The 26,195-nt window shown below is 46.1% G+C and overlaps 3 protein-coding genes across 3 annotated transcripts; all 3 read right to left on the bottom strand.

Annotated features, from left to right (window-relative positions):
- Positions 1-1,584: 1,584 nt before the first annotated feature.
- On the bottom strand, positions 1,585-2,316 carry LOC308511539 (melanoma-associated antigen B3-like; the record flags this gene model as incomplete). The annotated part of the gene is made up of 1 exon (XM_081081561.1): positions 1,585-2,316. The coding sequence occupies one exon, from the start codon at positions 2,314-2,316 to the stop codon at positions 1,585-1,587; it is 732 nt and encodes a 243-aa protein (XP_080937687.1).
- A 7,245-nt stretch (positions 2,317-9,561) lies between these two features.
- Positions 9,562-10,245, bottom strand: LOC308511538 (melanoma-associated antigen B4-like; the record flags this gene model as incomplete). The annotated part of the gene is made up of 1 exon (XM_081081560.1): positions 9,562-10,245. One exon carries the CDS (start codon positions 10,243-10,245, stop codon positions 9,562-9,564), a length of 684 nt encoding a protein of 227 aa, XP_080937686.1.
- Positions 10,246-25,187: 14,942 nt separating this feature from the next.
- LOC308511537 (melanoma-associated antigen B4-like) lies at positions 25,188-26,195 on the bottom strand (the record flags this gene model as incomplete). Its single annotated transcript, XM_081081559.1, has 1 exon — positions 25,188-26,195. One exon carries the CDS (start codon positions 26,193-26,195, stop codon positions 25,188-25,190), a length of 1,008 nt encoding a protein of 335 aa, XP_080937685.1.

The following is a 26,195-nucleotide window of genomic DNA, read 5'->3' as shown; positions in this document are numbered from 1 at the left end:
CAAGACTCCTCCCTCTGCCTAATGGAGTTGCCCGCTTTAGAAAAAGGCCTTTGCCTACCTGAATCTACCTCCTTCCCAGGCAAAAATGAGGAGTTACCTCAGCCTGCATTACTCTAGGGCAGTGGTCGGCAAACTCATTTGTCAACAGAGCCAAATATCAACAGTACAACGATTGAAATTTCTTTTGAGAGCCAAATTTTTTAAACTTAAACTATATAGGTAGGTACATTGTTATTAACTTAATTAGGGTACTCCTAAGGCTTAGGAAGAGCCACACTCAAGGGGCCAAAGAGCCACACTCAAGGGGCTCTCGAGCTGCAGTTTGCCGACCATGGCTCTAGGGCATGGGTGGGCAAACTTTTTGACTCGAGGGCCACAATGGGTTCTTAAACTGGACCGGAGGGCCGGAACAAAAGCATGGATGGAGTGTTTGTGTGAACTAATATAAATTCAAAGTAAACATCATTACATAAAAGGATACGGTCTTTTTTTTTTTTTTTTTTAGTTTTATTCATTTCAAACGGGCCGGATCTGGCCCACGGGCCGTAGTTTGCCCACGGCTGCTCTAGGGTATATAGGACTGACAGCAGGAGAGGGGCTCTGTGCAGGTACCTCTTTTATTTTATTTTTATTTTTTCATTTAATCTTAGTCTTCAAACTATGCAGCCCACCATCTGTCTGAGGGTCTGGCTTCTGCTCAAGATTTTCACAGCATCATCTAGCCCACCATGATGCTATATGAAATTCCCTTCCATCAACGAACTTCTATTAGGTCCAACACTGCCTTGCTTCAGGGCACTTACACTTGACTGCTCTCCTTTGTTCCAATCCAGCCTTTTCATTTGGTTTTTCAGTCTTGGAGTGTATATTACTATTTTCCTATTTCCCCAATCTGATAGATGCTTCTCAAGTCTATAATTTTTATGGTCTGTGGCTAAACCTTCTTTTTCTCCGCTCCCCCAGTACTAGCATGGAGCCTTCTAAGAGCAGATGTGCAATTACTGTTTGGGGAATAAATGAGCCCGTGAGCATGAGGTATATTTATTATCGTTTAATTCTACATTCTCAAATTAGTCAAGTGCATACTGTAATTTAAAACTTTATAAAACACAGAGTAAAAGGGGTTGGGAAGCCCAAATTGATGATATTACTTTTTTCTCTATTTAGTGATTCCATCTATTTTACTGCTTTATTTCTTTACGTTTTCAAGGAAATGCATATTCCAATGCCATGCTATCTTGTACCACATTACTAAATAAGATGGAAGCTTTCCAAATGTGTTTTACAAAACAGCAAAACTCTTATTTTTAAACTGGTAAATAACAAGAATGACCAATATAATTAACTTAGATTACAATGCTAGACAAACTTTTATTTAGAAGTAACAGTACTGAAAAACAGGAACAAGTGAAAATACCTACGAATCTCTAAATTGCCCACACAGACTAAAAACACTAAGGTATCATGCAATGTGTTTCCCCCATCACCCAGCTCTCCACTACTTGGAACATGACTGCTCTTTCTCTTCAATAACCTCAACTTCGCCAGGTATAGGGGGAGCTGCTGGATATGAGCCTGAATCATTCATGCCATAGCACTGTTATCAGCCCTTAGTGGAATTGTGGCTTGGGCTCTTTCTTTCTCATCTTGCAAAGCCTCTTCATACCAGGGTGTGAAGGCACTGGGGATGGTTTGATTAATCTTGGCGAAAAACTGCAGGACTTTCATCTTGCTGGTTTCAGCATAGGCTCTTGGGCCCCACAGGAACTCGTAGCATGGAGGGACACTGCCAGGCATCTGGCGGTACTCCAGGTACTTAAGCTTCACGAAATCTTGGGTGATGAGCTTCTTTGGCTCCCCAAATATGAAGTGCCTCTTTCCAGCATGTATCTTCATCTTATTCAGGAATTCCCAGATCTTCTGCTCAGTAGCGCAGTTGCCATTCATGAAGATCACGCCCAGGATAGTCATCAGGAGACCGGTCTTGGGAAATCCCCTGCCACGGTGGACCCTCCCATTGTTGGGGAGATCCATTTTGTTGACAAGAGCATATAAATGCTTCATACCATCAACTTCCTTTAAGTCAACACCAAATACCACCTCTATGTTGAATGATGCTCTACTGAGGATCTCAGAGAAGCTATTTTTGTACTTCTTATGGATAATCTTGAGCATATCTGCTTTCTTAATAGGCTTTTTCATTTTGTACATCTGCATCAGGAACTGCACCAATATATCGCTCATCTCAGTTAGAGGGTCTCTTTGAGACTTCGCTTTGGATGGTGAGGCCTTGGAGGAACTTTTCTTGTTCTCCATTTTGCAATTGACTCCTTTAGATAATTTTGTGTTAGATGCAGACTTAGTGATGGTGGATAGGGCTTTGTGAGGACACCTGCGAATGCTACATGACCTTTTAGCAGGCTTGCTCTGCGAAACAGCTTGAAGAGGAGCAGAGGACGAGGAGGGCAATGCTTTTTCCTTGGCACCCCTCAGACCCTGGGTCTCACCTTGGGCCTGGTGGTGTTTCTCACGGGTGTGGAGCTTATTTTTTTGACATCGAGGCATGATGACTGTCAAGTACAGAAGGTAAAAGTGCAGGTTGGGCAACAGTTCATCTGGGCCTGAAAGTAGAGAGGATGAGAGGGTGTGAGCACTTTCATCAGGGATATATTACCTTGACTTAAAGAAGGCCACTTCTGCAGCTGTCCTTGAGGGCAGTGCTCTAGGAACTTACAGGGCTCCTGTTCTGATCAATCTGTCCTCTGAGAACTGTGTGGGGATCATTAAAATGAGCCTCAGGCTGCAGCTGGGCAGTCGTCCCTGAGACTGTCCAGGCAGACCTTAGCCCGAGAGCTCTTAGAGACCTTCCACTGCTGGTCACAGAGGTGGATCTTTGTAGGGTCACTTTTGTTATGAGAGCAGGTGTGGTCTCAGCAGTCCACATCAGATCCTCACCTTAAGACTTCAGACCAGGCAGCTGAGCAGGGGTGGCTCAGGTTGACAGATAGTCTGGTGGTCTCTAAGCTCTCACTTAGGGTCATTAGATACCTTTTAGCTCCCCCCTCGGGTCTCTCATGGTTAAGAATTGTGGTGGGGGTCCGTAAAGCCCCCTCATTTCTGGGACTAGTGATCCCTCTTTGCTCACTCAGGGGTTTCACCTAGTGCTACTTGGGCTGACTGCAGCAGTAGGCAGCACTAGTCTTATGGAGCCCCTGCTGCTATGGAGTGTGGGGGTCCCCTCAGTTTCCATTCAAGATCACCACATCAACTTTTGGCAGGGCCTGGGCCCCCTGGTAAATAACAAGAATGACCAAAATAATTAACTTAGATTACAATGCTAGATAAACTTTTATTTAGAAGTAACAGCACCGAAAAACAGGAACAAATGAAAATACCTACAAATCTCCAAATTGCCCACACAGACTAGGAACACTAAGGTATCATGGAATGTGTTTCCTCCATCACCCAGCTCTCCATGCTGTTCTAAATATATACTTTAAACTAAGATCCTTATCTTCTTGGTGCACCTTAAAGGGAAATATAGGGGCACCTCTGCCCCCTGTCCTTGCCAGGGGGCACTCATTGCTGACAGCTCCATGGGACTCACTGCTCTGGACTCATTGTGGTCCTCAGTACCCATTCAGGGTCTTCAACTTTACTCTAATTAAGGCCTGGGACACTGTCTCTGCAGATCTGATGTCCATACACTCAGGAAGCCTCTCACCCACACAATACCATCAAATAAAAAAGGGTCACATACACCTGACTTCCATGCCTGGTATCCTTAGTGCTGCAAGGGGACACTCTCTGTGGTCTATTTTTTTTGGCGGGGAGTGTGGTTGGTACCACCAGTGTTCATTCAGGAATCTCCCCTGCGTCTCCTCTCTCTGCAGAATTAAGGCTTCTCAATGAGTCTAACACTCTTACCCCCCCCCCAGAACTTTCTAGACAGAAATGATAGGGGTGGCTCAGACTGACAGATAGTCTGGTGGTCTCTAAGCTCTCACTTAGGGTCCTCATTAGATACCTATCAGAGCCGGAGACTCCTTCCACTACTGAACCTTAGTACATCAGCCTCCAAACAAAGGTCTCACTTGAGTTCCTAGGGGGAAAGTCAGAGCCTGCCAAATGACTAAGCCTGCCTGGAGACTCCCAAAACTGAGAGGAGGGGTGCTGCTTTGTGTTGCTATCTTTCATGGGAAGGCATCCCATCATTAGCACCCAGGACCATCTCATTGACTCTAGTTAGGGCCTGGGTTTCCTTCATCTGAGGAATAAGAACTACTCTCTCAGTCCAAGGCGTTCTTCCCTGAGACTGTCCTGGCAGACCTTAGCCAGAGAGCTCTTAGAGACCTTCCATTGCTGATTACAGACGTGGGACTTTGTAGGGTCACTTTTGTTATGGGAGCAGGCATGGTCTCAGCAGTCCACACTCAGATCCTCACCTTAGACTTCAGACCAGTGCAGGAGTCCAACCTCGACGGAAAAAAAAATGGTGGCCAGTCTAAGATACTTGACATCGAAGAAGAAGTCTGGGCGAGTCCATCCGGCTATGGCTACCCAGGGTCTCTAACAGCTGACGGCAGGGGCGGGACTCTGTGGGACCCAGTGGTCCGCAGGTTTTTTTGTTCAGGGTCCACACCTTGGTTTCTATCAGAGCCTGGGAACCTCTACTAACTCGAGGCTGCCAGGCCCCAAACAAAGCCCCCACATTCCTGAGAAGGCAGTGAGGTAGACAGGGCACACTGCTTATGATATCTGCCTTCACAAGCCTGACAACAGGAGCGGGATTCTGTGAGCCTCTCTCTGTAGAACTGGGACCCCATCCTGTTAGACAAAGCCCTTCCCTCCCTGAGATCACCAGGCAGAAATGAGGAGGCTTCTCGGCCTTTTAACTCCCCCCTGGGGTTTCTCATGATTAAGAATTGTGGTGGGAGTTTGTAAAGCTCTCTCATGTATGGGACAAGTGATCCCCTCTTTCCTCACTCAGGGACTTTACTGTGCTCCTGGCAAGTTGTGGGATTCCACCCTCCCTGACCCGAGGTTACTGTACTCAGGTCAAGTTCCATTTCTTGTGGAGACCTCCCACATGTAAGGAAGAGTGAACCACATTAGGCCAGGGATGTCTGGGTCCTGAGAGGGTGACCGCAAGGCTGAGTCTCTATGGAACAGCACTGTTCTGGAGTCAGCGGTCCCCACATCCCTCATTCAGCGTCCTCAACTTGGTATCTGTCCAATATAGGATCCACCCTCTCCTAAAATGAAGCCACTCTCCTTAGGCCAAGACCTTCACCTCACTGAGAATTATGAGTACAAGAAGGGGTGTGCAATCAGAATGCTTTGCCTGGGCATTCTAGGTCTGAGAACAGGTTTGGGCAGGTTTCTGAATGACCCCTACATTTGGGGGTGATTGTCTCTCCAGTCCTCATTCACTGGGATCCTCATTTCGTCTCCTGTCTCATAGATGAACAGATTCCTGGGAAATGCCACATTCCTGCAAATTCTTGAGCAGTGTCCCTACTGCAAACCTTACAGGTTCATGTGGCAGACTTGTGAGATAGGGAAACTGTAACATAAGGCAGGGGGCACACCATAGGGAGGGGCTGTTAGAGAAAAATGACACTGGTTTCTCCTTCAACAGTCAGAGTTAGCCTTCTGATTTCTGTTACAATTGATTTAGCTCCTAACAGACAGGAGTTGTCAGGAGGGCTCTGGGAATCCCTGATTTTGAAATTATCTGACTCTGCAGATGGAAATGGTTACATTGTCACTGAATATGTTTCTCCTCTTTATTCGTAACTTTCACTTTCCTGTGGTGTTCTTAGTTGCTTTTGTTCTGCATTCCAATCCAATACTTTGGGCACAGAGTCCTTACTTTTATTCCCTGAGGTACATTTTGGAATATTAAGGAACACTAAGTCTGCTTTAGGTAGACAGGAGTAGAGTGAACCGTTTGGGTTCTAGAGGAATTCAGGGCAGGAGCCTTCTACCAGCCCTGTCACTTATTAGTCCTGTGAACTTGAGCATATTACCAAACTCCAAAACACAGAAATTGCAATAACCAAAAATGCTGCTTAGCAAGGATAATTTTGTAATACATCCTCATCAGACGATATAATATATAATCTGTGGGAGAATCTGTGGCTGCCCACTTTGACGAAGTTCCTCACTTCCATGAGACTTCTGGGAGAAAATGAGTATTGACAAATCATGCCACCATGACTAGGTGATATGTTCTCAAGTCTGACAACACGTACAGGGCCCTATGTGGCCCCCTTCTTTCTGGGAGAGATACACCCACTTTTACTCCATGTCATCATATTGAATCCTGCTAGAAACGGGGTACCCTTCCTTTACTGAATGGGGCCCCCCTCATTACTCCAAGGATGTTAAGTCCCTGAGACCACCCCCTTTTAAGAAATGAGGGTTAACCTTCACCTGGAAGCCCCGCCTCTGACCTTCCAGGTCCAACTACAGATAGGAACATTCTAAAGACATACCTGCTATGGAGCAGTTGGTTGCCTAATTCCACATACAGGATTTTTGCCATGACACTGTCATGCCTGGGATTTCACTCTCTGCTGATGATCCAGTCTGTACACCATTGTTCTCATCTCCTTGAAACCCTGCAGGCAAAATACAAGGAGGACTTGAGCCTGCCCGCTTTTGCCCGTGCCTCCCAGTGATAACAGTGGAGGAGGGATTAATTGCAGCCCTGTCAGTTGTGGGTTATTTTGTATTCATTCAAGTTGTTTACTTTGACTCTGCCCCCTTCCTGGGATTCCACTCTCTGCTGAACTGAGCCTGCAGAAAAACACTTTCCAGGGGCCTGATTTGAAAGTCAGTTTTAGCCACAAACAACCTGACAAGGCCAAAGACTGAACCTCACAGGGCTGACCACTGGGATGGGACTCTATGGGATTCCGACTGCTCTGGCTGGGCCCTTCCATAATCCTCATTAAGGTTTATCACTGCCATTTCTATGAGAACCTGATACTCCTTCCTCTAATGACCTGAGAACTCTGCTCTTAGATCAAGGCTCTTATCCCCCTAAGAAGCCAGAATACGGAGGGGGCGGGGTATGTTCAGCCTGACAGTTGTTTCTGAGGCTCTCTGTGTTTGAGAGCACATGGGACCGGTGTCCCTGTGATCTCCTCTATTCTGGGGTGTTGGTCTCCCCTGTCCCCCTACGTGGGGCCCTCATCTTGGTTCCTATCTCTTGGATTACAGGCTTCCTGGTAAATTCCACATCTCTGCAAACTCTGAAGCAGTTTCCACTTTACCCACCTTGCAGAGAATAGGTCCCTGTCCAGGAGTAAACTGTAGCACAAAGCAGGAGTCCCTGAGCAGGTGGTGGGTTTGTCTGGGGGGAAAAAATGCATTGAACTATTCTTTCTCGTCATCTGCCAGATGAAGATTTTCACGTAACTTCTGTTCTGATAGGTTTACTTTCTACAGGGAAGGGACTGTCCAGGATAATTTTGAGAGCCCCTGACCTATTGAGGTTATCTAACATTTCAAATGTAGACAATCATACTGCCACAGAACACTGTCTCTTTCATTTATTATTTATCCCTACCTCTTAACTATAATGGTGTTCTTATTGTTCTGGCTATGTTTTCCAATCCAGTAGTTTGGGAACAGGGCCATTCCTTTTATCACTTCAAACAGATTTTGAAGTAATGAGAAGAAAATTGAAATAAGAGGCACAGGGTGTGTCTCAGGGTGGGAGAACAGTGTGGGCTTACTGTAATTTAGACTTGGAGTCAATTTCCAGCTTTGTCCTTTATGAGCCCGGTGAATTACCCTATGAGCCTCGAGTTTTACACTGTACAGTGAGTCTGACAAGCACTGCCTTATAGGACTGGTGGGATATATGTAACAGATATAAAGCAACTGTCACTGTGCCTGTCGTACTCACATTAGGGAAAGGCAATTATTACTATGATTATCTGTGACCTCGGATATTATCATCCATCTAGCTGGAGTATTTTTTTTTACATATAAGAGATGTCAGGAAGCCGAAACTGGTTTGGTTCAGTGGATAGAGCGTTGGCCTGTGGACTGAAAGGTCCCAGGTTCAATTCCGGTCAGGGGCATGTACCTTGGTTGCGGGCACATCCCTAGTGGGAGATGTGCAGGAGGCAGCTGATTGATGTTTCTCTCTCATCGATGTTTCTAACTCTCTATCTCTCTCCCTTCCTCTCTGTAAAAAATCAATAAAATATATATATTTTTTAAAAAAAGAGATGTCAGGAAGTATGCAGTGCTCTAGAAAAAACACACACATAATAAGACAAAATTCTGCTTAGCAATGAACAGTAAGTAATATGCTAGCTCCACCCATCTTATTCCCCTTTACACTTGTTCCTTATGAAGTGAAGAATATATCACTTTCTTTTGTAATGAGAGCTTCTCCCATAACCTATAATTGCATGGGAAGGGGCTTCTTTGCCGAAACATCCCCAGTGCGAACATGAAGACTTTCAAAGAGCTGATACTCAATTAATAAATGTGTAAAATAAAAGGCATGAAACAAGAGGTCTGATCCACTAGGATTTATTTTCTCAAACATTATGAAAAAACATAAGCAACTCCAGGTGTATGTTTTTAAAATTTTAAAAGAAAGACGAGTAAGGCAAACAATAAGTGACTAGTTTTATATATGTCCCACAACTTTTTTATCTATTTGTCTACAGATGAACAATTCCATGTCTTGGCTGTAACAGGTAATGTTGGGTGAAGAGTAGGTAATATAATCAATAACGAACTAAGGACTTACTGTTCAGATGGGTACTAAACTTAGAGGCAAACACTTTTAAGTTATATAAATGTCTAATCACTATGCTGCACATATGCCACTAGTATAATATTGTTGTCAAGTGTAATTTAACGACAAATTAAAACAGAAGTGGCCAATTTTTACTTTATCTATCCTCCTACATATCTATCTACTGCTCCCACGTATTTTAGTGTACAGTTAGTTCGTTCACATCTTAAAATATATTCCTATCCAAAAGCCATACTATCCTGTTCTGGATCACACAACATTTTGAAGGATTTCCAATTTCTATTTTTAAAACAAAACTCTTACTCCTAACTAGAAAGACAGTAATAAATGTGCAATCCGTGTCATTCATAAACTTCTATTCTAATGTTTTACATCTAAATAAACATTCTGTCTAAAACAGGGGTACAAAACTTCCAGCCTGTGGTTCACATACGCTCTCAAAATGATGTGACCCGGTCCTGCCAAGGCATTAGCGGTGAGTTAGTTAAATGTTTGACCAAAACCAGCAGGCTATTTTTAAAGTTGATAATTTTGTATGACTCACGAATAATGTTCTAAATACCCAAACTACACATGGCAGAAAATAGGTTCCCCACACCTTGTCTAAAAGAACACCACTTGAAAATGCAAAAACCCCCAAAACAAACAAAAATAAGCCAACAAGATATTTTGCATATTAGGAAACTGCTTAACAGGCCTTTCACACAAAAACTGAAGACTCCACTTCGATTCACTCAGAGTGTGGGCAACAGCTGGATATATTATCAAGCTCAAACCTTAGGAACCTTAGGCTTTACACTGGAGCCACCACTGGCCTTGGGAGGAGTGGCATCCCTGGTTGCAGCTTGGGCTCTGGCTTGCTTTCTCTCTTCCTCATCTTGCAAAGCCTCTTCATAATGGGGTGAGTAGTCAGTGGGCAGGGTCTCATTGAGATCGGCTAAAAACTCCAGGACTTTCATCTTGCTGGTCTCGGCGTGGGCTCTTGGACCCCACAGGAACTCATAGCGTGGAGGACGACTGTTGGGCACTGGCTGGTACACCAGGTATTCTTCCTGCACCAAATCTTGGGTGATAAGCTTCCTGGGCTCCCCAAAAATGAAGTGAATCTTTCCATCATAGATGCCCAAATCATCCAGGAATTCCCAGATCTCCTTCTCAGAGGCACGGTTGCCATTCAAGAAGATCACAGCCAGGAGAGGCATCAGGATCCCTTTGTTAGGAAATCTGAAGCCGCTGCTCACACTCTCATCTTCACTGTCGATAAGGGTGTAGGAATTACCGTTGGGCTTCACTTCTTTCACTTGCAGGCCAAAGAACCGATCCATGCACTCAGAGGCTCTCCCGAGGATCTCAGGGAAGTCCTTCCTGAAAAACTTGTGGATGATCTTCAGCATGTCTTCCTTTTTAATGAAATCATTCTTTTTATATTGATGCAGCAGGTACTCTACTAACATAATTGCCTTTTGATTTATAAGATCTTGGCCAGCATTCTTAGTGGAAGTTGAGGCCCTGGAAGAACTTTTACTTTTCCTAACATGGCCTTTAGCTTTTACAGAAGATCTTTCACATGAGGCAGCTGCAGCACCACTGGTGGTGGCCAGGGCACCCTGAAGTGCCTGGAGAGTGCCAGCACCAGTGGAAGTTGAGGCTTGGGGGGATTTTTTACTTTTCTGAACCTGGCCTTTGGCTTTTACAGCAGAACTTTCACCTGAAGCTCCTGCTTCCGCACTGGTGGTGGCTGGGGCACCCTGAGGTGCCTGGAGAGTGCCAGCACCAGTGGAGGTGGAGGGGGCGTCCCCCAAAACAGAAGAGGAGGAGCAAGCGGCCTCTCCTTCCTCTCCTGCAGGGGCCTGAGCATTCTTAACACCTTGTTTCTCAGCTCTGTTTTGGCGGCGTTTCTCCCGAGCTCGGAGCCTACTCTTATGACCACGAGGCATGATGGCTCTTCTTTAGGACAGCAGACAGGTGATTTGGCACCTAGTGGGTGGGGAATAAGGTCATTTGAGCACCTTTAACAGGAAGATTTCACCTTGCATTTCCTGAAGGCCGCCTCTTCAGGCTTCCTTGAGGGCACTACTCTAGAATCCCACAAGTCTGTTTTCCTGGTCAGTCTGGCCCTTAAAAATCCCACTGAGAAACCAGATAAATTTTAGAGTCAAATCCACACTATGTACTATCAGCCCTGCCTTGAATTTACTCTTGTGACAGCAGGTGATTTCAGTGTAGCCTCCCTTGTTCTGGCATGTGGCATCATCCCGCTTTATCCTCAGTATTACTGTACCAATAATGGGAGGGGCCTAGACAACCTACCCTCTGCTGCTCTAATGCTGCCACCAAAATGCTCCCTGGGACCCGGGAGAAAGAACTGGAGAGAAACTTTAGTTCACCTTCCCATCAGGGGATACCTAGTGCTGAGAATTTGTCGGGGTCCTTTATGTCATGAGTTCATTTGGATCCCCAGTTGTCAATCAAGCCACACAGGACCCAATTCTGAGGTCTCAAATGGACTCATGCTGAGGTCATTATTTCTCCTTCTGCTGGCCTGGTACCACTCCCCTCAGACCAAGGCACTAATTTCACTATTAACCCTTAGTGAGGGCTGATGGGCACTCCTGCCTGACATCTATCCTTGAGGTGCACCAGTGCTGAAAATAGACAGGATTCTTGTTTTGATTGTTTTGTTAATCCCCACTGGAGGATAGTTATCACGTACTTTTTTGTATGTATGTATTTATTTATTTATTTATTTTTCCACTGGTTAATACGTTTATTACCTTACACATCTTTCACATCCTTTCCCCTACTTACTAGACCAGAAAAATAAAACAAACAGCCAACTTCTTTCAGTCTTTAATTCCCTTGTCCAAGTTTTTTGTTTGAGAGAGTGGAAGAAAGGGAGGGAGAAAGAGAGAGAGGGAGAGAGAGAGAGTCGGGCATTGACATGAGTGCAACACATCGATTGGTTGCTCCCTCATGAACCAAACCGGGCAAGGGATCCACCTTCCACCTAGGTACCTGCCCACTGACCGATGACCGACTCCAGGAGCCTTTGGTGCAGGCCGACCATCTAACGCGGAGGCACACTGGCTAAGGCAGGGAGGATTCCTTGTGGCCCCACTGGCACAGGGTGGCACATGCCCACAGTCCTCAAAGGTCTGTCCCTGGAACCTGGCACAACACGAATTTAACACGAAATCCTCCCTCTGCTGACCTGCGGTTGCCCCCTTTGACCGGGTCTGTCACCTCCCCGAGATGGCCTGGGAGGAAGCGAGTGCAACTCATCATGGTGATGAGCCCTAGCCTCCCAGGGGTGAACACTGGGCTGGGACTTTATTTGGCCCCCTCCTTTTTTTTTTCTTTTAAATACATTTTATTGATTTTTTTACAGAGAGGAAGGGAGAGGGATAGAGAGCCAGAAACATCGATGAGAGAGAAACATCAATCAGCTGCCTCCTGCACATCTCCCACTGGGGATGTGCCCGCAACCCAGGTACATGCCCCTGACCGGAATCGAACCCGGGACCCCTCAGTCCGCACGCCGACGATCTATCCACTGAGCCAAACCGGTTCCGGCAGGCCCCCTCCTTTGTGGGAGGAGTCCCACAGCCTCCCGCAGTGTAGCAGCCCTGGACCCTGGTAGAGACAGGGCCCTCTTTGGACCCTCCTCCATTACCCCCAGACCCGGGCCTCTCTGAGACACCACCTGCGGAGTAAGGGTCACCGCACTCGGCCTGCCCGCTCTGCCCGCGGCAGCCTTTGCTGAGTTTGGCGGGGTGACCGCCAGAGAGGAGGCTGGGTCGCTCTTTATCTATTTCAGTGATTCCCAAAGTGGGCGCTACGGCCCCCTGGTGGGCACTGCAGCGATCCAGGGGGGCGGTGATGGCCACAGGTGCATTTTTTAAAATTTTTTTTGTATTACCTTTCTTTTCTGAGTTCAAGAAATAGTTTCATAATTTCAACTTCAATGTTTCTAATTTACACCTTTCTTTACTATATTTTACGAAAAAGGTAGAAACATTAATACATTTATCTTTCTGTTTAATTGCTATTAAGATTTTAAAAAAATTAATTTCCAGGGGGCGCTGAGTAATATTTTTTCTGGAAAGGGGGCGGTAGGCCAAATAAGTTTGGGAACCACTGATCTATTTCCTTGGCCGCGCGGTCCCTAGAGCTGAGTACAGGGGCTGCTGCCCTGCGCGGCCCTTTCTCCCAGAGAGGGCTGCTCTGAAGCACCCGGCCTCCATCTTGAATCCCTTTGGGGCCCAGGGGTCCTCGTCAGTAGAGTCGGGCCTACTCCCTCGCAAGGCCTTCCCCCCAAACCTTTCCAGGCCGCAGTCTGAGGGCTGTGCCGGGGCCTGTCGGGGGGCTCACAGCAGGGAAGGGTTGGGGGGCCTGCCTTTGTTTTGGGGGTGTGTGGCTTCCGCGGTTCCCACCTTGACGCCAGGCCAGTCCTTCAAAGCCGTCCTCAGCCAACCTCTAGGCAGGAGTAATGGCTGGAAGGTCCTCAACGCCCAAGTAGTAGTTGGTGGGTCCTTTCCCGCGGGGCTGTCCAGGGAGCGCCTGATGCCGGATGCCTGAAGGATTAGGGTCCGTGGGCCCCAGGTCCTCACTGAGGATCTCCACTTTTATGTCTGCAGAGCTTGCACGCCTCCCTCTACTGACACAAGTGGGTCTGGCGTCCACAAAGTCTGCCCTCCGCTGAGACCCAGTGAGGCAGGCAGTGAGGACGCCCTTCCTCTGAAGCGGGGGGCCTGGGTCTCCCAGGCAGGAAGGGGGCGGTGCTGCGGGAGCCTCCCCTTGAGAGAGACATGCTCTCGCTTAGCACTGCGTGTTCTCGCGGGAGCCTCCCTTTGAGAGAGACATGCTCTCGCTTAGCACTGCGTGTTCTCGCGTGAGGATGTTGTGTGACGAACAAGCTTCCTGTCTCTGTACAACTGGCCTTGGGTCCCTCCCCTAGAATACACGGGTGGAATGCGTGGATTCCTGCTCTTCTGTCTTTTCCAGGGCTAAGCTCAGTGCTGGACTCTCTGGCCCCTTCTAGTTTGGGGGTGCCCTCACACCACTCAGGACCTTCTCATAGTTGCCTTCTTCTTAAGGTCACATTCCCTCCCTCTGCAAAGTGGAAAACGTCCCTGTTAGTCAGAGGCCCTGACGTCCCTGAGGCCTCCCAGCCTCTAATCAGCCTGACATGCGCGCCAGGGGCTCCGCTGGGAGGACAGCAGAGGAGATTTTGTGAGACCTCCTCTACGCTGTGGGGCTACCGTCAGTCCACACCAGGGCCCCCACTTTGAGAGTTGGCCCGTCCGGTCACTCCGCCCTCCGCTTTCTGACACTGCTCATCTTACACCACAACGCCTCTCGCCGAGAATTCCCGATTGGAGTCAGGGTTTACCACGTGATCATGGCCCTTCCGGGCCTCCAGGAAGAGCCAACAGGGACGCATCTCCAGGACCTTACTGTCCTGGCTGAATCCTGCTGCTGCTCCTCACTGGCAGCCTGCACCATGTCTGTCAGAGCCTCGGACTCCTACTGCACGGAGGTCACCCTCCTGGGTTTTTGCTTGGCCCCTACATTGTGGCGTGATTGGTTCCTCAGCCCTCTTTCACGGGAGTCCTCGTCTTGGCTTCTGTCTCTTGGTTAGAGGCCTCCTGGGAAATGTCACCTCCCTGCAAACCCTTGAGCAATTTCCCTGTTGCAAATCTTGCAGAAAATGGCTCCCGTTTTGTGACTGATGTAAGATTAGGCAACGGTTGTCAGGGGAAAGAAAGCTGATACATTCTTTCTCTTCAGCAGCCAGACTTAGGGAATTTGCAAAGGAATCACGTTCTATGTAGGGGGATAGAGCCAGATGTTTGTGAGTCCTGACTGGGCTTCTGAGGGCATCTGGCTTCATATAGGTCAATGATCATATTGTCACTCCCTATGATCTCATCACTTTTACTCAAGTCTTACTCATTTCTGATTTTTATTTTTCTGGTTATGTCACTCAATCAACTCTTTTGGTCCCCGGGTCTTTCTTTTGATCACTTGAGATACATTTTGGAGCAGTAGACAAAAGTGGATTAGCTGACTCATGGCCTGCTGCAAGGAGCGGGCCCCTGTGAGCTTTGGACAAATCCAGACCAGGGGTTCTGGTCCCAGCTCTGTCACTTACTAGCTGTGTGAACTCAGGTACATTAGCGAACTCCGTGAGCCTCCGGTTCTGCATTTATGAAGGGGCTTTGCTAAGCCCTGTCTTGTAGAGCTGGTGGATTCGGGGGAATGTATGTAGAGCGCCTGGCACAGTGCCTGGAATGCATTGAGATTTTTCACAATGTCTGATATGTTTCTGATTAGGATGATTTCATTGCCAGAAAATAGCACTCACCTTAAAGCATTTAAAAATATATATATTTTGCCCAGTCAGTGTGGCTCAGTGGTTGAGCATCAAAACCTATGAACAAGGAGGTCACAATGCGATTCTTGGTCAGGGCACATGCCAGGATTGTGGGCTTGATCCCCAGTATGGGGGGTTCAGGAGGCAGGCAATCAGTGGTACTCTGTCATCATTGATGTTTCTATCTCTCTCTTTCCCTCTGAAATATATATATATATTCAGAGAATATGGGTCACTCTAGGACATGTAACCAAAACTCTGTCCAAAATGCTATGTAAAAAGAAACTTACATTTCCCCCCATTAAATTATATTTCAAGAGTTGTGTGTATTTTCCCAGCTGAATACACCACAAGTTTTCTAGGATTTGGTTCAAAGACTAACACTTTCTTCTGACCTAGCTGACCATTAATGAAAACCTCCCCTATCTTCATTCATTGCACCATCACTGCAAGTCTGCACCTAAAGATGTTAAGCGTCATTTTAATAGAATGGGCTCTGATTCCCTAACCCACACAAAGAGCAACAGCCCAATGGATGCCAAGTTTCCAGTCAGGGATTATCATGTGTGTTTTTCCCCCCTCAGAAATGCCCTGAAGATGATGTGCATCAAACACCCACTCTGTGCACTTTGCTCACCTGCACTGGGACAGGAGCGCGGGATGCATCCCAACGCTGTCCCAGGTGGAGATTCTCTCTGGGTTACTCATCATTCCAAAGTAACTGTAACAGTAATCTTCCAGTCCAGGTGCAAGTCTCTCAGCTCTGAGACCCACAGTCTGAGGGTGTGGTCCCTGCCCACCATTATCACAGCCTCGATGTGCCCGCCATGCTGTGACCTTAAGGTTCCCGCCCACCACATGACTTCTACTTTCCCAAGTCTCTAACTGCCTCCCTAACCTCGCCTCACAGATTCTACACTAGTCTCCTCAGCTGGAGCCTCCCGCCCCATTCTGACCCCTTAATTTCACTGGTCTGTGTACATTAGGAGTATCTCACCACCTACATTCTAAGAAAGCTGCTCTTAGACTCTAAAATTCTATGGGCAGCGCAGGTAGGGTCTAGTTTTCTTAGCATCCCCAGTACTAGCCGAGAGCATTCATTCCAAAGAGCAGATGCCAAGTTAATATTTGGACATGGAAAGAGCCAGTGTACAGGAAGCCAAACTTATTGGGATTTCATTTCTCCTACATTCTTGAAGAAGCTAAGTCAATCCAGGTACATATACTGCAATTTTACAAAGAAACTGAAACTAGCAATTGGCCATATTTTCCATTGTTCTTCACACAGACTTTACTCGGGGGTAATTCCCTTTTACACAAAAATCCATATTCCAATATCATGCTATCTATCTTGTTCCAAATGACAAGGAATGACCCAAGGATTTTCAATTTGTTCCATAACGGCAAAATTCCCAATTTTTTCTACCCGATAAACTCCAATAAATGTGTGATCCATGTCACTCATACGCTTAGGTTCTGGAGCAAAATAAAAGTCTACGTGAACGGAACAATCTTTAAAATAGAAAAAGGAAAAGGTTAAGTCTCCAATTTCCCTAAGTTGTACAGGCACACAAACATGTTACTAATATGCACTGTGTTCTCAGGAGCCCCACCTTGGCTCCTGACTAGTTACAAGGTTGGCTGCTTTCTTCAAGCAGAAAGTGAAGACTCTGCCTCAGACCTCACTAGGATGAGAGGAGTTTCAGGACATGCCCTGGACTGCAAATTGGCCAGGGCAGCAATAGGGGAGCCCTGCTGCTGCTCTGCCTCAGGCCCTCTCTTTCTTACCCCGAAAAGCCTCCTGATGATGAAATGGGAAGGCACTGGCCATGGTATCATAGACCTTAGCCCAGTGGTTCTCAACCTCTGGCCCTTTAAATACAGTTACTCATGTTGTGACCCAATACTCATTCTTTCTTATAGCTACACTAGAGGCCCAATGCATGAAATTCATTCAAGAGTCGGCCTTCCTTCCCTGTCTCCTGGCATGGCTTCTCTCTGGCACCTGGGAACCGAGCTTCCCTGCCAGCCCCAGCTTCATCTGGAAGGTGGTCTGGAAAGTCATCCAGTCTAATTATCATATTATGCTTTTATTATTATAGACTAGTGGCCCAGTGCATGAAATTTGTGCACATTAAAAGAGAATTGAGAAGAAATATTTTCATATGGCTATTTGTCCTTTTTCTATAATAGAAGTGTCAGAGATGAAAGAAAATTAGTAAAATATATATAAAATCTCCCTCCTGTCAGAGTCCTGGGTGCACTGTGGGACCTAGTGTCAAGTCCCCACCCACCGCCCTCATGCACTTTGAAAACGCAGGAGACCCAGACCTGGCCAGCCCCATTCCCATTGGGTAAGACCTAGATCCAGCCGGCCCCGCCCCTGTCAATCCCCTCTGGTGGGGGTGCAGTTTAGGTCCCCCAGCCCAGCGCTGGGCAGGGACTCAGCCTCAGGTCCTTCGGCCCAGTGCCATCTGGGGTCCCCTGTCAAGCCCTTCCAGGTGGGGGCCATGGCCTGAGGTCCTCCGTCAAGCTCCACCAGGTAGGGGGCATAGCTTGAGGTCCCTCAGCCCAGTGCTTGAGGGGGGGGAACAGTCTGAGGTCTCCCCGCCCAGAGCTGGGGTGGGGGACATAGCCTGAGGTCCCCCGTCAAGCCGTGCTGGGTGGGGGGTATGGCTTGAGGTCTCCCAGCCTGGCACTGGGGCTGGGAGCTCAGTCTGAGGTCTTCTGAACCCGAGCCAGGTTGCAGGGAGGGGGGGGTGGCACAGTCTGATGTCTTCTGGCCCGGAACTGGGGCAGGGGGTACAGCCTTAGGTCCCCCGTCAAGCCCAGTCCCCCACCCCCATCCCCTGCAGTGTCATACCAGTGCTGAATGGGTACACATTCAGGCAGCATGACATTAGCACAGGGGGCGGAAGTCCCCACCCCTGGCCCTGCCCACAGACTGGTCATGACTGGGACATCGTCACAGTCAAATTACCATATTCCCTCTTTATTATATAGACTAGAGGCCCATTCGTGCAATAGGCCTTCCTTCCCCTGGCTGCAGGCACTGGTTTTCCCCCTCCAACACCCGGGACCCAGGCCTTCGCTCTGACCTCGGCAGAGAAGAAAAGCCTCTTCAGTCTTCAGTCGTCTTTAGTCTTCAGTCGTCTTCAGTCTTCAGTCTTCACTGGGGCTGGAGCCTTCAGTCTTCGCTCTGTGCTTGCATATGCAAATTAACCATCATCTTTGTTGGGTTAATTTGCATACACATTCGATGGGCTGGTGGGCCTAGTGGAGTGATACCGATTTGCATGTTGCTCTTTTATTAGTGTAGATAGTACAGTGTAGATATCCCTTGTTTTTTCAATCAATATGTTGATTAGCATTTATGTATCTTCCTATCGCTGTGGGTGTGTCTTCAGGGTAAGTCTTAAAAAGTGGAATCACTAGGTCACAGGTAAATGCATATTTAGTTTTGTTATATATTGTCAAATTCTGTAGGTAATGTTTTGAGAATCTTTGCACTCATGGTCTCAAGTAATATTGCCATTAAATAATATTCTCACGTAATCTATATAATAAAGAGGTAATATGCAAATTGGTCCTAACGGTGTCACAGTAACGACCAACTGCATATTGACAGACCAGCCAGATGCTGCGCGTGCAGCAGTGGGACTTGCGTGAGGCTCGCTTGCCTGACCCTGACACCGGAGTCCTCTTTTACTCCCAGATACATGTGCCTGACAAACACCCTTGCGACACCATGCCCCATCTGAGAGCACTCTGCCCCGGGATGCCACCAACACCCCCTTGAGGTCAGGGGGGGTGAGGGGTGACACCACATGGCAGAAGGCCAGTTCTCGGGGTGCAGTTGGCAGATGCCAACCATGGGGTGTGCACATCGGTGGTGATCCCTGGGAGGGGTTGTGCATGCAAATCAAGAGGGTGTAGACCCAACATGAAGGAAGGGCCCAGGCACAATAACAGAGAGTGGACATCGACATAAGGCACTGGACCTGGACGGGCCACCAGGTAAACAACGTGGGGATCCCACAACCACAAACACACAGGGTTGCCCCGCGATGCCCCAGACACTGGTCAATCCTCCCAAGTGCACAACCTCGAAGCCTCTTCCTGCCACAAGGACCCAGCCTCGCGGACCTGGCCCCACCACCGTGGAGACCACAGGTGACCCTCACACCACAGGGAAGCTGCCCAGCTTTCTCCAGCCAGCCATCCATTCATCTGCCTGGTCTGACCTGGACAGGGGTTCGCATCCTGGGTAGAACACCCCCTGAGGACAAGCCAGGCCCTGACCATGCCTGCACAAGCATGCCTGTCGTCTGCGAATTCCAGAGGGGAGTGGACAGAGAGCAAATGCACACGCGCACGCATGTAATGCAGCAGTCCCCGCGATGGATGTTGGCCCAGGCTGGCTGGATCCTCCCTCAACTTGGAGGGGGTGACACAGAGCATGGTAGGCAAGACACAGCTGCATCATCATTCGGCCCTTCAAAGCCAGTGCAAGAGGGGCCCAAGTGCCCAAACAGAAGCGGCTACAGGTCCCAGAGAGGAAAGCAGTCAGTACTAAGAATGAAAAGCATAGAATTTTTAATTAGCCTCTAAAAAGAGTAAAAGAGTCAGGGAGGAGGGGGGAATATGGGGGAGAAGGGAAGAACTTTATAAAGGAGTCAGTAGAGAACTGAATTAAAGAAGGAAAGAGGATGTATGAGTGAACTGTAGGAGCTACAATGAAAATCAAGTATATTTGGGTACTGGGAACAGATTTTAAAAGTAGGAGTCAGAAAAGAAAAAAGATAAATGATAGTGAAAGATTAGGCAGGTAGATAGATAGATAGATATTAAAACAGTGGAAGTAAGTAGAGAAGAATGTATGGGAAAGGTAGCATGAGAGAGAAAGAGGAAGGGAAGAAAAGTTTTAAAGGGGAGCTAGTAGAGCTTAAAAGGAGAATGGGAAGAAGGAAGAAATGGGGGAGGGAGCAAAGCAGGTCTAAGGGAGGAAGTGAAGAAAAACATTAAGGTGGGAAGGAAGGAGAGAGAGAGGGAGGGCAGGGGAAAAGATAAAGGAAAGAAGGAATGTGGGGAGGGAGGGAGGGTAGAAGAAAGATGGGAAGAAGGATAATGGAACAGAAGTAGGAAATAAGGAGGAAAAAAAAGTTTATAAATGATGAGTCAGTAAGAAGAAGTGTTACATAAAGGAGAGAGAAAAATTTTGTGAGAGGGAGAAGCCAATAAGGAAGTCAAATACAATTGTGTGTGAAGGGGATAAGATTAAAAAAAAAACGTCAGTAGGGGTGACCAGACGGGCAGGGGAGGGAAGTGGTTAGGGCCAGCAGGCAGAGTGGTTAGGGAAGGCAGGCAGGTGAGCGGTTAGGAGCCAGAGGTCCTGGATTGTGAGAGGGATGTCCAACTTTCAGTTTAGGCCCAATCCCTGGACATCCCCTGAAGGCTCCCAGATTGGAGAGGGTACAGGTTGGGCTGAGGGACCACCCCCCCCCCCATGCACAAATTTCATGCACCAGGCCTCTAGTATAATAGTAAAGTAATAATTTTGAGCTACTTTTACCAGATGTAATTAACAATGTTCTATTTGGTTCATAAAAAAATGTTTGGCAGTTTTGTTGCATTTTTCATGCTCTGGAATGACTTGTGTGACAAAATTGATATGTTTTGCAAGAGTATAGAGAATAAGGTAATGCTCCAGATACTCATTTCTGAGTTTCAGCCATATCAACACATGGCCAATCTGTATCACCTATGTCCAACCTCAGCCTCCAGATTATTTTGAGACAATCATCTATTACAAGCATGTCAAACTCATGGCCCGCAGACCACATGTGACCCATAACGAATATTATTGTGGCTCAGCCAATATAATGGTATGTAAGAAATCTATACTACTAAAAGAGAGACATGCAAATTGGTGTCACTACTCTATGCCCACCAGCCAATCAGGATGAGTATGCAAATTAACCCAAGAAAGATAGTGGTTAATTTGCATTCGCAGGTGCCAAGCGAAGACTGAAGGCTCCAGCCAGGGTGAAGACTGAAGACTGAAGACTGAAGATGCTTAGCTTCTCTGCTGCGGCCGGACCAAAGCCTGGGTCCCGGCTGCCGGAGGAAAACCCGTGCCGGCAGCCAGGGGAAGGAAGGCCTATTGCACGAATCTTCGTGCAATGTACTTCAATGTTTCAATAAAAATTTCGTGACTTAATTTTTACAATATCCTGTTATACATAATTATTAATAAAACTACAACATTTGCTAATGACTGATTACTATATTCATGTTGCATTCATTTCCCTTATGCACAAGTGCACCATTTCTCTATGCTAATACTAGCAGTGAATATTTTAGCAGGCGATTGCCTCATCATAAGTCTTCTACTGACTGGTTTGGTGGGCACAACAGGAAATATTTTGCTTTCAGAGAACAAGAAAAATGGGTTTATTTGGGTTACGCTTATTAATTTGTGCAGTTATTCAGTGTCTGATAAATTAATGTTCAAGAAAAATATTAATTTTTATTAAAATGTTTTATTATTTTATGTTAATGATGACTTATTTCAGCCCTTTGTATTGGGCATATCTCTATGGAAATAAACCTACATTTCTATGAAAATTGAAGCTTTTTGTTTTTGTGTGGCCCACATAAACTTAAACCTTGTTTATTTGACCCATGTTAGCCTTTGAGTTTGACATGCTTGATCTATAACAATAGTTATCCTATTGTGTACCTTTAAAGGGTAAAGCGTTTAATTACACACATAGGGACACTGTTTGGCAGGATTCCAAGATGGCCTACCAGATTTCTGACACCCTGTATACACACATCTTCCACCAGTCAATTAATCAACCACTCATCTAGGTGCTGCTATGAGGGGTTTTGCAAATGTAATTCAGGTCACAAATCAGTTGTTCTGCAAATAGAGAGATTATCCCCCATAGGTCAAGCCTAATCAGGTGAATCCTTAAATGGGATGGGCATTTCCTAGTGAGAGAAATTCAAAGAGTGAGAGGGAGGTTCTCCTTTGCTGGCTCTGAAGATGGAAGGAGCCACATAGCATACCGAGCAGGTAATGGCAACTTGAGAATGACCCCTAGCCAACAGCTAGCAAGAAAACAGGCACCTCAGTCTTTCAGTTTCTGGTAACTGCATTCCGTTAACTGCATTCTGCATGGCATTGGAAGGAGCTCCTGAGCTCCATGTGAGAATACAGCTACCTGATACATTGTTTGCAGCTTTGAGGTTTCTGACCCAGGAGCCCAGCTACTACCTACAGAACTGTGAGATAGATACTAAGTGTCTGTTGTTCAAAGCTGTTCAATTTGTGGTAGTTTGTTATAAAGTAAACAAATATACACACTGAAATGTTTTTTTAATTTTTATTGTTGAAATGATTACACAAGTCTTCCTTTCCCCCCATTAACCTCTTCTAGCCCACTCCCATCCCCCACCCCAGGACCTCCTCACCACTCCACTGTCTGTGTCCACAGGCTATACAAATATGCATATAAATTCATTGGTTGATCTCTTCCCACCCACCCTCCCCTGCCTAACCTCTTAGATTCAACAGTATATTCATGCTTCTACATCTCTGGGACTATTTTTGTTTCTCAGTTTATTTGGTTCATTAGATTTCACATATGCGTGAGATCATGTGATACTTATGTTTCTTGGACTGGCTTATTTTGCTTAGCATAATGCGCTCCAGGTCCATCCATGCTGTGTAAATGTTTTTATTCAGATTTTCCTTCCTGTAATTAATCTATTAGGATATACTCTCTTGGCTACTTTTACTGATCCAATACTATCATTAACTATTAAAGTTTATTCTGTACATTACATCGCTGGGCCTTATTTTATAGCTGAATTTGTACCTTTTGACCACCTTCACCCATTTCGCCTACCTTCCACTCCTTGCTTCTGGTAAACACCAGTCTGTTCTGTGTATCTATGTGTTCATTTCCATGTTTTTTTTCCTCTTAAAGATTACACATGTAAGCAAAACCATACAGGATTTGTTCTTCTGTGTTGAAAACTTTCTGTGGAAAGAACACTGCTTGAAAACGACCACTTATTTAACTTAGCATAATGCCCTCCAGTTCTGCACATGCTGTTGCAAGTGGCAGGATTTCTTTCTTTATTATGGCTGAATGATAGATCCCTTTCTATGTGTGTATGAGTGCGTGTGTATCACTTTTCCTTTATCCATTCACTGATCAATGTGCAGTTAGGTTGTTTCCATGTCCTGGCAACTGTAAATAATGTTGCAATGAACATGGGGTAGAGTTATCACTTCACTTATATTCTGAATCTAAATAAACTTTCTTTTTTTTTAACAATACTACTTGAAAATTACCTAAGAAATAAGTCAACAAAGTATTTTTGCACATCAAGAATAATGGTCAACAAGCATTTCCAACCACAATGTGGAGATTTCAACTCAGACCTCAAAGAAGCTGAGAAAGCTACTGGATGTGTCCCCAGATTTCCCATTGACCTCCCAATGGATCTAACTTCTGCTTAACAATGGAAACTAAGTAATATGCCAGGGGGCCTCAAACTACGGCCCGCGGGCCACATGCAAATACAAATATTGTATTTGTTCCCGTTTTGTTTTTTTTTTACTTCAAAATAAGATATGTGCAGTGCGCACAGGAATTTGTTCATAGTTTTTTTTTTTAAACTATAGTCCAGCCCTCCAACGGTCTGAGGGACAGTGAACTGGCCCCCTGTTTAAAAAGTTTGAGGACGCCTGTAATACGCTATCTCCACCCACTATTTACACTCCTTTTCACTTGTTCTTTAAGAAGTGGAGAATATATCACCCTCTTTTATATTGATAGCTTCTCCTACAATGTATCATTGCATGGGCAGGTACAGGGTCTTCTTTGCCTAAACATTCCCCATGTGAGCAGGAAGACTTCCAAAGAGCTGATGCTCAACTAATAATTGTGTCAAATAAAAGCTATGAATTAAGAGGACTTATATTCTCAAACATTCTTGAATAACATCAGGAAATCCTGGTATATATCTTACAAATTTACCAAACAAAAAGACGATAGATGGACACTTAGTTTGCTTTCATGTCTTGGCTGTAACAGATAATGCTGGGTACAGGATAGGTAATATAGGCAGTAACATTTTAATATCTATGTATGGTTCAGATGTGTACTAGATTTATGGTGAGGACATTGTATTTTTGTTAATCCTCACCAGAGCATATTTTTTCCATTGAATTTTTTATAGTGGATTTTTTTTAGAGACAGTGGAATTTTTTAAGGGAGGGGGGCGGAGAGAGAGAGAGAAAGAGAGAGAGAGAAAGAGAGAGAGAGAGAGAGAGAGAGAGAGAGAGAGAGAGAGAAAGAGAGAGAGACACTGATCCCTTGCCTCCAGCTGACTCTCTGACAGGGCCGGGAATTGAACCTGCAACTGAGGTACAGGCCCTTGACCAGAATCAAATCCTTGATTCTTCAATCTGAGGGTCAGTGCTCTAACCACTGAGACAAACCGGCTAGGGCAACACTTTTAATTCATATAAATGTCTAATCACTCTGTTGCAAACCTGAAACTACTATAACATTGTATTTCAACTGTTAAGTGAAAAAAATTAAAACAGAAGTGGACAATTTTTATTTTATCTATCTATCCATCTATGTATCTATCCATCTGCTGTTCCCAACTACTTTAGTGTAAAGTTCTTTCACATCCCAAAATATATTCCTATCCTAATCTATATTATCTTGTCCTAGATCACAAAAGTGATTGAAGGATTTCCAATTTCTATTTCAAAAACAACTTTTACCCCTAACTTGATGAACAGCAATAAATGTGAGATCCATTTCATTCATAAACTTATATCCTAAATCTTATATCCTAAAGAAACATTCTAAAAGAACATCACTTGAAAATGCAAGAAAAATACACAAATATAACTCATCAAGATATTTTGCATATAGGAAACTGCTTAACAGGCCTTTACAGCCCCAAAGTGAAGACTCCACCTCAATGTCACTCAGGCTGAGGGTAGCAGCTAGATGTGGCCTCGAGAGAAGTGGCAGCCTTGGGTGCAGCTTCTGCTCTGGCTCTCTCTTCCGCATCTTTCAAAGCTTCTTCATAATGCAGCGCAAAGGTAGTGGGGACAGTATCATTGAGCTCAGCCCAAAACTCCAGGACTTTCATCTTGCTGGTCTCAGCGTGGGCTCTTGGACCCCACAGGAACTCATAGCGTGGAGGATCACTGTTGGGCACCGGCTGGTACACCAGGTATTTTTCCTGCACCAAAACTTGGTTGATAAGCTTCCTGGGCTCCCCAAATATTAAGTGACTCTTTCCATCAAAGATACCCAAAGTATTCAGGAATACCCAGGTGTCTGCCTCAGAGACACGGTTGCCATTCAACAAGATAAAACCCAGAACAGGCATCAGAAGCCCTTTGTTAGGAAACCTGAAGCCGCTGCTCAGACTCTTATCTTGACTGATGACAAGGGTGTAGGTATTACCATTGGGCTCAACTTCTTTCAATTCCAAGCCAAAGAACATATCCATGCGATCAGAGGCTGTCTTGAGGATCTCAGGGAAGTCCTTCCTGAACCACTTGTGGATGATCTTCAGCATGTCTCCCTTTCTAATGGGCTGGTTTCTTTTATATTGATACAGCAGGTACTCTACCAACATAGTCGCCTTCTTACTTAGTAGACGTTTGCCAGAACTCTCAGCAGACGTTGAGGCCTGGGGGGATTTTTTACTTTGCTGAACTTGGCCTTTGGCTTTTACAGCAGATGTTTCACCTGAGGCTCCTGCAGCTGCACTGGTGGTGGCTAGGACACCCTGAGGTGCCTGGAGAGTGCCAGCACCAGTGGAGGTGGAGGGACCTTCCCCCAAAATGGAAGAGGAGGAGCAAGCAGCTTCTTCTTCCTCTCCTGCAGGGGCCTGAGCACTCTTATCACCTTGTTTCTCAGCTCTGTTTTGGCGGCGTTTCTCCTTAGCACGGAGCTTGCTCTTATGACCACGAGGCAT

This window comes from Myotis nattereri (assembly GCF_964212035.1).
Source record: "Myotis nattereri genome assembly, chromosome: X".
In the NCBI taxonomy this organism is placed as follows: domain Eukaryota; kingdom Metazoa; phylum Chordata; class Mammalia; order Chiroptera; family Vespertilionidae; genus Myotis; species Myotis nattereri.
Note: the sequence above shows the minus strand (reverse complement) of the source record. Positions and strands in the feature narration are given on the sequence as shown.